This window comes from Anoplopoma fimbria, chromosome 12 (assembly GCF_027596085.1).
Source record: "Anoplopoma fimbria isolate UVic2021 breed Golden Eagle Sablefish chromosome 12, Afim_UVic_2022, whole genome shotgun sequence".
NCBI lineage: Eukaryota > Metazoa > Chordata > Actinopteri > Perciformes > Anoplopomatidae > Anoplopoma > Anoplopoma fimbria.
In genome coordinates this window covers 5,845,000-5,857,952 of record NC_072460.1, presented here as the reverse complement: position 1 = coordinate 5,857,952, position 12,953 = coordinate 5,845,000, and the positions used below count along the sequence as shown (strand labels likewise).

Sequence of the window (12,953 nt, the reverse complement as noted above, 5' to 3'; positions counted from 1 at the left end):
ATGACCCCATGTCTGTGGTGACAGCGTAACATGATGATCATAAACTTCAAAACATGCTCCACAGCATAACTTTATTCAGGGCAGCCTCACACAGCCTGACTGAGCACTGGGGAGGGTTGCTATGATGTTGATGGACTGCTACAGAGCATAACAGGATGCTTTTAGAATCCAAGTCGTAGAAGAAAATAGATACATAAAGGTGCATTTATACTTTGTCTCAGACTATAATGAGCTGATTTGAAAATTCAGAACCTCAATCCATGTTATTGCCTGATCACTTTCCTTAGATTGGGTCACCCAAAATAATCTAAGCTTTATACCAGTTATTTCCAACAAAATGACCTTTGTAGCTTCAGTGAAAGCCAACAGCCCTGGACTGCAGTGACTGACACCTGATTAACCAACCACAGCCCTGCAGATACACCAAAGTATCCGTTTCTTTGTACCGTTGGTCCTGCTCATGTGGGCGCTTGTTGCCCCCAGAATAACTAGCAGAGGTCACAGTGTTGAGTGAGTCCATCGTAAATGAAACACAGGCCAACACACACACACACACACACACACACACACACACACACACACACACACACACACACACACACACACACACACACACACACACACACACACACACACACACACACACACTCACAGACAACAACACACTTAGTCGCACACAGGTGCAGACAACAACACCCCATTAGGCATGCCCGAGTTGCGGGCGACACCTTGGGGGATTTGTCTGTATGAGTGCCACAGCTTGAGTGCATTCATGGCTTCCAGATCAGGGCCATTTGTTGAAGTGGAAAGTTCTAATCAACAAACATTTGATGTTATATAATCAGTGTTACATTTACTGAATAGCCTTTTGTGCAATTTCCTGTCACCGTGTAGATGATCAATGTTATGAGCATGATGCCAGAAGGTTGGCATGAAATTGAAATAGCATACAGAGTCCGGCTCTTCCAAAGACAGACTTTAAAGAAATGTCGGAAAATCTCACAACAAGCCTGCGCTTTTGATTCTGTCACGCATTCCTCCTTAATTTTAATTTGTTTGCAGATGAGATGATGCTATTCAGAAGTACCCCACAAAAAAATAGACAAGAAGTCTCATTTATGCTAACAGCTCTGTGATGCCTACTTCACACTACACAACTTTAGCCCTGATTTTCCAATAGCAGACAGTTTTTGGAGCTTCCCAACAAAGGTCTGAGATCAGAGGCAAATAGGCGCTATTTATGTGAATTGTTCCCAGACGCATCCCGGATATCTAGCAGGTTAAATAATTGGGGAAGGGGTTGCCTGTAACATTACGAACTTTACTGTACGTGTTAAATTTGCAACACGGACCAAAGTTGTTGTTGCACCTAGACAAAATAGTAGAGACGTGTGATAACTATTGATGTATGAGTGAAAACAGGCTATTTTGTGAACATATGTGTCAGGGATAACATCAACCAGCATAAATACAAGGAAAGGGATTTCCCTGGATGAAAGATCTTGTATTGTGTGACCCCATGTCACCAGTCAGTCATGTAGTGTGAAAACCACAAGTACATCAACGATTACAAGACAGCAAGTTGTGCAGTGTGAACAGCAAAGCGATCTAATGACTTCGAAAGTTGTTTCCTTTGAACAGTATGTTTGTGGGAATGGGGAAATGTTGACATGTAGTACAAACTTTTTTTATTGGTCAGAGGACTAGAAAGGAGCTATATAAATGAAAGTCCATCTTTGACAGTGCTAATTCTGATGTTTAGCAGGTGTAATGTTTACCATGTTCATCTTAGTTTGGCATGCAAGTATGCCAGAATATGCTAATTAACACGAAACAGAAATGACAGCTGACAATGATTGGAGTGCTTTGGTCAAACGGTTTTGGTCATTAACCAAAGTATTCGATACCATGACATTTTGACGTGATGGGGCTGATAGAGGAAAAGTCAGAGTATCACCAAATTCCTTAGGATTCATCCTCTGGGCACCATAGATATCTATACCAAAGTTCAATCCATCCAATTGTTTTTGAAATATTTCAATAAAAAACAATACCAACTTTGTGGTGGCTCTTTGAAGAAAGTAGTAGTAGTAATAGGATTCATCCTCTGGGGACAATGAACATTATTAACAAATTTCAAGGCAATCCATCCAATGGACCTAAGTGGTGGTGGACTGAAGTGGTGGATCAAAGTGGTGTACTGATGGACAGAATGACATAGCCTAAGACTTGTTGAGGATAGTATATTATATTTACTTCTACAGCAACTTCTATTTTATTTTCTTCCCTTCTAAAAGTGTTGTGCTCTTCAGAAACACTCATATTCTATTATTTCTTTCACAACATCCAAAAATTATTAAGCCACAGCGTCACAACTGTAGGACATGAGTCTGACCAAATGTGGGATGGCAGCAGTATTACAGTACCAGTGTATAGGATTCAACATTATGGTGGATCGCTCTCTTGCAAATACTGATCACTCACAAGTGTTCCCATATACGGACCAAACCCCGGCGTGGCAGGACCCTTACAAGATGTGTGTGTTCATCTGTGTGGATCATTGTTAGTATGTTTGAGCGTGACGTGTAATCTAATCAGAGCATAAGACTCATGTGTTGTATCATGTATTTACTTTGACCTCAGAGCTCAGCTCGGTGGTAGCACCTGTTCTATTTTTTATTTTGTTGTATAGTATGTGTATTTATTGTCTGTGTCTGTGTAGTTGAGCTGCTGCAACACTTGAATTTCCCCCATGGGGATCAATAAAAGGAATATAATAATAGCAAAGTGGCACCCTGCAAAGAGGTCAGCGGGGGGGAAATGGAGGAGTAATGGAGGAGTAAAAGTAAGTCAAAGTAGAATTTAAACAATGTAAACAGATCAATATAATAATTAGGTGTTGTATTGAAAATACAGTATCTAATTAGAGTAGTGGTATTATAAGTATCAAAAATAAGCATTTAACTCATAGGCGGAATGCTGCCGGAGCACAACAAAACGATACCTGGCCAACTTTTTTTTTGAGGAATATCTGGTTAAAAGTCATATCCAGTTGTCACCAAAGTGTATGTCATGCAAGACAGACAATAAAAGAAATGTCATGTTGACATTTAAGTTGAAAGTCGATTGATTCACAACGTCAACCCATATACTAAGTAACATGCAAGAAAATATTTCACTTTAAAAGTTGCTGGTAGCCTTAATATGATGAGGGTCCAGCATTTGATCGTGTGGTCTGTTATAGTTGACTGGTGTATGCAAACTTACCAAGGTAAGAACTGTCTTTACATGGGTGCACTCTGGTGGAATTCATGAGATCATCTTTTTCTAAATTATAAAGTAACGTGTATAATTGTCATAGTGTAGCTTGAGATGAAACACTCAAGTAAAGTACAATTACCTAGAATTTGTACCAAGAACTTGAATTAATGTTACATTTCACAACGGAAAAAGCTTAATTGTAAAATGTTTTATGTGTGTCAATGATTAAATAGAATACACAGAAAAAAAATATAACATATTTGCTCAATTTTAGGAGCAAATATTTCCCTACAGTATTTATAGTAGTGTTTTATCAATTTAATCCATATTTTTAAAAAAACATCTGTGTTCGTGTGTGTGTTTGTGCACATGAGCTTATTACGTCGTGGTGACAGACACATGACATTTGAGTGACAGTTGTTATCTGTGTCAAAGTTTACACCTATGCTTTACATATTCATGTGCATTACATATACTTACATCTGCATGTGTGCAGCTGATTATACTGTATGTAGGCCAGTGTGTATGTGTGTGTGTGTGTGTGTGTGTGCGCGTCTGCCCTATGCAGAGGCAGTTTGTAATCAGCTGTCAAAGTGGGCTCTGTCCCCACGCAGCAGTTGAGGGCAGAGCTGTGTGTTGGGCAGTGAAAAGCTCCCAGGTCCAATCTGCATGCTGATCTGTGCAGCAGCAGCGAAGGTGAAGGACAGACAGAACAGACGTTCAACCGACACTTCTACAACGTACTGATAAACTGGATTTTGCCACGTGATAGCATCGTGGTGTGAGTCATTTTGTATGTTTGGTTTTGCCTGTTTTCAGACTCCAGTGACAATATTGGGAACCAATTGAAAAGAGGTAAGATGTGAAACTGATCAATATTCTATCATGATTAATATGACGCAATGTCCAATACTTCTATTACTCAATGTTCATACTTATATAATAATAATGTTATTATAATATATTATAATATATTATATTATAATATATTATAATGTAATACAAAATGGATATTATTATTATATACTATAATATATTATAATATGCATGTTTTCTTAGCAATTATGGACAAATTAACACTAGTCAAATCTGTACTAAAATTCTTAAATACACTTTGTTTTCATTATTATTCAAGAATTTAAGGATTCAAGGTTTTATTTGCCATATGCATTAGCGCTATGTGTATTTGTGGCATACCTATTAAGTCTGCACTAACAGACTAGTGCTAAAATTAAAAATGTAGGGTCAAAGAGGAAAAATTGGAAGTTAAGAAAATATAAATATGTAAAAATGTAATGAAAAGTTAACGAATTTAATTAGCAGATATTCTAGAAAAACGCCAAGATTAAACAGAGGTCAGAGGAAAGAGTTCAACAACCTAATGCCCTGTGGAAAGAGGTTTTTCTGAGTCTCTGTGTTTGACTTGAGTTTTGCCAAATCATAGAAACAAAACTGAAATAAAGAGAGGAAAACAGAATGCAATAATGGAAATACACTTATAACTTTAATGCTTTTCTTCATCCTTAGTCCTCGGCCAGAATCGATCCAAGAAATTCCGTGGTTAGATGTTACACTTCTTCTCCTCTGGGCCACCAGGACCAGGACCAATTAATGGTGCTTTCATTGTCAAATAAGATAATGAAATCACTTGTCACCAAATCTTTTAAATAACATAACAGAAACTTAAAGTACATCTAAGACATAAATTGTTCTTCTATTAGCAAAAATCAAATAAACTGTCTGTGTAATTGGAGACATTAATAATGACATACTATTACAATTTTGTTATTTAGATACATATAGGGATAAACACACTAGTATAGCTGTTCTTAGGGTTGGGCTATGCTCCAACAGTACTAGTTTGTACTTTTTCTCACCATGCCTAAAATCAAAAGTGTTAACTTGTTCGGAACAGACGCGCTGGAAGATGGTTGTGTGAAGCCGATGTCGTTTAAGATTCAGGGTGCCAGAGTTTATGACACATAGTTCTTTATTTAGTTACCGTTTTTTATATATGCAAAGCAACTGACAGGTTAAAGTTATCTATAAATGCTTTTTTTTTGCATATCGTATTCCAATGAGTATGCACCGTATGGCAGTCTAAATTCCGCGTGTGTTCATACCCCTAAGATTTGTGAAATGATTGTTTTTGTACCGTCCGTGTGTGTGCAGAGATGATTGAGCTGGGCCTCGCCGACGGCAGCCTGATCGATGAGCTGATAGAGCTGACGGCACAGAGCCTCGGTCAGCTTGAGATCCAGGAACATTTTAACATCATCAAGGAGATCGGCCGGGGGAAATACGGCAAAGTGCTATTGGTCACACATCGCTTCAGAGGTATGACAGCAGTTTGACTTCTAACCTCTTTCAGCTGAGAATAAGCTTGTAGTAATTTCTGTCTTTTCTATGACCAATTACAGTGATTTAATGATGTTAATGGAATATTTTACATTTGTTCAGCCGAAGTTCCTCTTTTTCTCACAGAAGAAGGCAAGGAGTTGATGTGTTTTATGAATCCAGCATTAGTCACCTAGGTGGCCTGGGGTGAAAGTAGAACAAAACCAAAAGGATATAGTGGATGCCCACATGTTAGCCGAGAGTTGTCAGAAACTGAACAAATCTTTGTTGAATTTATCTTCTTTTTTTTTGTAATTGTAAGCCCTGTTACAATTTTACGTTGGTTAGCTGAAAATCCCCCAAAATGAGCGAGCAGACTCTCCAGCCGATGCAAATTTGATGTTATTCATAGCACACCAAGTTGAACTGGAGAGTGAGCTGAGAAGTGAGAAGAACCGACCTTTATGGATCTATCACACTGAACAAAAGAGAGGTGGGACAAGTACTTAATGTTAAAACAAAGATAGGATGAAGTGACTTCTCTCTTCTGACAGGAACCTCAAACTCTAGACGAGCCAAAGTGGAGCAATGACCGGCTCTGTGTAGACAAAAGGAGGGAGCAGAATGCAGAGCGCGAGCTGGCAAGAGGCTGGCTGGCTCGAGGCCTGCTGGCTTTGAATTTGAAAAGCATTGGAATGGGGGATTCGGGTGTGTGTGGGGGGACCTGGGTGAAGTTTAAGGTTGTAGAACAGATATCAAATTATATATTAGATAATGGTTATAGTACACAGCACAGTTTGACTGAAGAGGTCATAATACTGACTCAGTTTCTTTAGTGAGACAAAGCAGCTGTGCATGGATAGTGATATTAATAACGTAAAGTATGATCTGCAGGGACTCCCATGGCCTTGAAAGTGATGCCCAAAGCCTCGACTAAGCTGCAGGGCTTTCTTCGGGAGTACTGCATCTCCTTACACCTGTCCTGCCACCCCTGTATCGTGGGCCTCTTCGGCATCGCCTTCCAGTCCAATGAGCACTACTGCTTCGCCCAGGAGCTTGTCATTGGGAGGGACCTGTTTGCTGTCATCCAGCCAAAGGTGAGTCAAACATTGTCAAAAACAAGACTTAAGAGACTGCCGGGTGAATTCACCAAGAATTGGTTGCGTTCGCTGATCACGTCATGAAATGCGCATCACTTGCAATTTAAGGAAGGGGAAAGGGAGAATCCGTATGTGGGCCCACGTGGATTCTCTACAGGCTTTTCTTTCGCCAAGAAAAGAATGAAGCTGGACTTTCAGATCCTGCCTTTCTCGCTTTCTGACGAGCGCTCGCTTTTTTATTCTGGCTCCTTTGAAAATGACTCAAAGAGTCTCATCGCTCCTTTGTCCATTTTTTTCTAGGTGGGTATCCCAGAATCCTCGGTAAAACGCTGTGTCCTCCAGATTGCAAGCGCTCTGGAGTTCATCCACAGCCACGGCCTGGTCCATCGTGATGTCAAACCTGAAAACATCCTCCTGTTGGACAATCGCTGCTGCCAGGTCAAGCTGGCGGACTTCGGACTGGCCCAGAAGAGAGGCACTCTGATACGCTTCATCACAGGAACCTTGCCCTACATGGCCCCGGAGCTCTGTACCATGGCCTTGAAGGAGGGCCAGAAAGAAGTGACCGCCTCTCCACTCAGCGTGGAGCCGAGCCTGGACACCTGGGCCTTCGGGGTGGTTATCTTTTGCATCCTTACGGGCTACTTCCCCTGGGAGTGCTGCATGGACGCGGACGACTTCTACCAGGAGTTCGCGGACTGGTGCCGAATGGAGGAGAGACCCACCACTGAGGAGGACGTTCCTCCTTTGTGGAAAAGGTTCACTCCAGAGGCCATGGAGATGTTCGGAAAGCTCCTGGCCCTGGATGTAGGAAAGAGATGTACAGTGGGGGAAGTAAGAGCGTATGTGGAGAAGGACTGGCTTAAAAAGGTAAATGGGATCGGGCAGCAGCAGACAGCAGAAAAAGTCAGTGCCTCCGGAAAAAATCCTGGGTATGGCCAGGTGGAGGTACACCCTAATGCTTAGTATCCTTAATACTACGGTTTGTATGTTTTCTTATGAAAAGTCACTCCTACGAAAGCCAGCATCACGTGTCAGTTGATTATTGATCACAGGCAACAAAAATTCCTTGACAAGGTTCAGGGAAAAGATTGTAAAATACTAAGTTAGGTTTAGGCTACAAAACTGCTTGTTTGGTTTAGGAATAGATCATCGTTAGGGGTGAGAATAAGTGCCGGTCCTGAAGTACTCAAGTACGTGATAAATCAACGTTGTATTCTTCTCATTTCACATAGGGAACAAACAGCGGCCTCCTGGGTGAGTGATCCGTGTGTGGGTAGTTGCGGTCTTTTGCGATCTTCAGACTTCCTCGTTCCTGATTAAGTGGCATACCTACAATGCATTATGTTTCCTAGGTATAGCTAAGAAAATTAAAGTAAAAAAAAAACTGTATAAAATGTATTTTATAAATGTTTGTTATAACTGATGCTTTCAATAAAAATGTGGGATACAAAAGTACAGTAGTGCATTGTTACCTTATCTTTGCGGCCCTGTCTTGTAGAGGGACCTTGTTTCAAAATCAAATTTTAAGACAGAATGTTAGTTTATGCTGCACTCAAATGGGACCAAGTTGTGCTCCACTGTAGGAGTACTGGTTGGTCTCATGGTCTATTGGAGGAGGGGAGCAACAGGTCAATCCCACTTGGGTATTTTGACCCATGAGAATGCATCACAATTTATACATCATATGTCTTGATTGTAAAATATTGATCTGCAATTAAACTAGAACTGTCAGATATATGTAATAGAGTAAAATGTACAATATTTCTTTCTAAACTGTAGTGGGCAATAAGTATCAAGGGGCATTAATTGTAAATACTGTAGTAGACTTAAAGAGGCACATGAAAGATTTTCCATACTTTCGGTGATTTGATTAGGGTTATCTTTCATTGGGCTTTAAACCACGTTTTTTTAACAGACTTGCATTTTGGGGAACATAAGATCCAGTGATCCATACTAGAGACCAGATGTCTTGACACCAGAAGTCTTGTCACCTCTGCTACTCCATTCTTGTCCCCCTTTGTTGGAGTGCAATACTTAAATACTGGCCTACCCCTTTAAGAATACAATACCAGAATATTCACTTAGGTATTTTCAATCACTGTTGATATTAATATATTATTAGGTATAGAATTTCTTAAAAAATCGAAGAAAACTTTGATGCATCATTGTGCTTTAGCTATGTTTTTTTGTTTTTATGAAATAGTTTCTTTATTTTTGCAAATTTGCTTTGTTTTTGTTATAGTTGTTCACCAGTAAAATGTTCTGCTCAAGACTGTGCAACTTGATTCCAGTGTCAGCTCCTACTCTGTGTATGTTGAAGTTGAAGTGCTATAGTAAGTGCAATATAGTATTGCACGGTTTTAACCATAGAAATGTTATGTACTGCATGACAACATAAACCTATATTGTCATTGGAGTGCCATAATAAAGAATAATTCTGTAAAAGAATAAGAAAATGAATGCAGAAATAAAAAGGGAAATTAATAAAATAATCAATAAATGTGGATATATAAAGAAAAAGAATATATAAAAGAATAATAATTATTATTAATTACATATACAGCACATATTTCTTTTTCTTCTTCTTTCTTCTTCTTCTGACATGATGTTTCCTTCCCAGATTCGGACCACTACCAACATTCACACTGCATATGTGGAAGTCTGTGTTCCGTCTACAATCCACCACATAAAAAAATAATAACTATGTTTTTTTTTATTAATGAAATATAATTAACATAAATAAGTGTTTGAAAGTATTCGTTTGTTATTGGTCTTTATATTGCCACTTTTGGTTTTGTTTACATATTTTTGTTTTTATTTGTTTTTCTTTATTTATCCACATTTTTGTATTCACTTATGTATTTTTTAAATGTTTTACTATTTTTTAATTTTCGTATATGTTTTTTTTTTATATTATTGTTTCGTTTATTGTTTTCTATATTTTCACATTGATTTTTTTTATTTCACATATTTATTTTTTAATATGGCACTCGTGAGAGTAAAAGAGGTGATCTGCAAGCAACAGGCAGCAGATGCTCATTAACTGCCGACGTCGTGTGGAGTGCAACAGACTGCTATTACATATTCAGACCTTTTGAGCGAGGTGGCGCTGTTGTGTCAAGTTATCACATAGCGCCCTAAGGAAAAGCAGAGTTTTAACGTGGATGGTTTATCGAGATCAATTTTCAAAAGCAGCTTTATAGCCTATACATATATGTAGGATGTATTATTTAACGTGTGGAATTAGCATGCTCTTCCAAATTAAATGAAGGTCAACTAGAATAAAATCTTCTAAATGATGACAGTTCACTGATAAATGCCCTCAACTGCAACATATCTGACAGTAGATGCAGGATGCATGACAATCTATTGTATATTTATCAATATTTTCATAGTTTACACGTTCCTAAATGTTAAAACCATTAAGGCACTGAACTTTTTGTTATATTTTGTTATTTTTCTATAGATTGTGTAACTAAATATGTCATTTCAAAAGTCAAAAAAAGGTGGGTATACTAATAAATCATAACGCAACAATAAAAAAACATTACAATATAATAGATGTATCAAAAAGCATTGTGCAGTGTGCACAGGTGACGACTTATTTCTTTCCGTAAACGGTTCTTACCATGCCATCCCCCCGAACAGTTGACGTGTCTGTTGCTGTTGTCCCACAGTGACAGCATGAACAAAAACCCATGCATCCATCCACTTAATCTCGCTCTTTTCATCCCCTCTCTTGGGCAGATATCACATTACACTATTTGAAGTGAGAACCACGACCCATGTGAGATGTTTGAGTGTCTCCTTGTCACCCAGTCGTCGTCCCCCCCCCCCCACCTACTTCACTGACCTTCTTCAGCCCCTTCACATTCAAAAATCTCTGGGGTGCTTTCAGGACAGCGCCCTGGGGCTGGACCACTGATACCCCCCCTCCCTCGTGCTTTACAGCATATTTAGGGCGTTACACTAACCAGGGTCATCTTTCAGCTGACCCCTGGGCCCAACTGTAAACATCCAGGCCTGTCATGCAAACACTTATACAGCCAAGTCAAACTGACCACAAAGCCCTCTGTGCTGGCGTTCACTCACATTCAGAAACAGACCAAGTGTTTGATAAAACATTGTTTTGCATGCCTGTTCAGTGTAACACAGCATTACAACCAGTGCTTATGGATTTATTAAATATCTCGTCTCACAAAGAGACTCAAAATATATATTCTTATGTGTTTCAACGCTGCTTTTTTTCGCATATGATGGAGAGATTATGCTTTCCTGCTGAATTTAACGGCCGGAACTCTTATTGGTAGATGAAGCAGATGAGCAAAGTTTCCAAGAAACTTCAAACATCTTATCGTAACATGGTTTCCTTTGCTGGCCAATTAAAAATTGTTCCGTGCAGTTATGAAAGGCCGCTGTGGTCGTGGACTTTCCCCTTTTTCTTATCTACGAGGCTGACACGTTTCTGATACTCCAGTACTTAAACGGCACGTTGGTATATCATCTTCCACTGTGATACATATAAAGGGCCTATTCTGGCCCCTTTGGTGCACCCCAGGGGTGCTTTTGGAGTTAACAGGGGGTATACCTTCAATTGTGGAGTAGCTGTCCTTGTATGAAAATGTACAAGTCATGATATACATAATTGACTCGACATACTATATCTACAACTTTTGTTGCCAGGTTAATACAACTCTTATCTAATTATCCTTTATTTATGATTTGGTTCCATTTTTTTACAACTGCCTTATTATACAATGATAGAACCATTAGCATATATTAATGTTGCCAACATTAATAAATGCGTCCTATCCAAATGGAACAGAATAGACTGGTAACATTTTACTAATAGCATGTTGAAGTTTGACTATATTCTCACTATTTATGTGTTTATACATCAACCTCCACCTATGGGTGACCACAAAAGGAGTTATACCTGCCTACAACCACATTATAATGTTATGAACTAAATTGTTAAATGTTGAGTTAAAATAAAATGAAGCCAATAAATTGAACAAAATTATTTAAAGGTATTTTTCACAACCTAGCCACTTATAAACCGTCAATGAAGTCACTAGTGACAGCTCAGCCTTAACCATATATTATATTTTCTCATATTATATTTTATTAAAATACTTACACCTCTGTTTACCACAAACCCAAGTGAATTCAATTTCCCAGTCATTCCTGTATGGATTGAAGTATTACCACAATCTGACATCCACACGTTTTTTTTATCCTATATTGATTTTAATTATGTTTCTTTTTTCCTACATTATACAGCTTAGAGTGCCCACTTGTTTTATAGGATTCTTAAGATTAAAAATAACAAAATGATTTTCCTTCTCTTTGGCACATCATATGCTTTGCTACTGTTACAGTCTGTTGCTACAGCATACGTTGAATCAAAAGACGGAGAAGTCATGTGTTTTTCCAGTTTGGATTAAGTCAAGCAGCCAGCCGCTTCCATTTGTCACTGTTCTTGTCACAAACACACACACACACACACACACACACACACACACACACACACACACACACACACACACACACACACACACACACACACACACACACACACACACACACACACATCCAGGCATTCTGGATGACACTGTATGGGGAGCACTATTAATAATACTATATTGTTTGTTATGGAAAATCACCACAACTGGGGCCTTTCTCTCAGCGGATGGCTCGTCTGCTGTCTATTACCGTAAAAAAGCCACCGTGAGGTGTCCGAGGAAACTTTTAACAACACTGATTAGTCCAAGTGAGGACTACGAGGAGACACATCAGAGTGTCCCGGATGCATACTTGAAACATGAGGTTATAGGAACATTTGGGTGCTCATTTCAAGATGCACGGTTCTTTTTTCTTTCAAAACACTAAAGGTTCCATTTAAAAGATGTGACGGTGATGCAAAAGAACTCTTGGGACAGTCTGAAAATATGACAAAGGCTGAAACTTTGTCAAAGGTCCTCTATAAAAAACCCTCTCTTATCTAATGGACTTTATTATCCCTGATAATTAATCCATCTGTGATGGTTAGCACAATAAGTTCTAACAATTAAAATATTGCTGTGCACAGTACTGCAGCATCATATTTTATCAATAAATTGTGTGCATGTGCAGAGCCCAAAACATTTCAGCTAAACTGACTTGGGTGATGGTCTCAAATCTCTCCGGTCTCAGTTGCCGGGGTCAGTCAGGATGCATCCTCTGGAGACCATGAATGTCTGGCAATCCATC

The 12,953-nt window shown here is 39.0% G+C and overlaps 1 protein-coding gene across 1 annotated transcript; it reads left to right on the top strand.

Moving 5' to 3' along the window:
• Window positions 1-5,435: 5,435 nt before the first annotated feature.
• si:dkey-8e10.3 (serine/threonine-protein kinase SBK1) lies at window positions 5,436-7,963 on the top strand. Its single transcript, XM_054608629.1, has 4 exons — window positions 5,436-5,598; window positions 6,493-6,695; window positions 6,999-7,646; window positions 7,934-7,963. The coding sequence occupies exons 1-4, from the start codon at window positions 5,436-5,438 to the stop codon at window positions 7,961-7,963; spliced, it is 1,044 nt and encodes a 347-aa protein (XP_054464604.1).
• The last annotated feature ends 4,990 nt before the right edge of the window (window positions 7,964-12,953 follow it).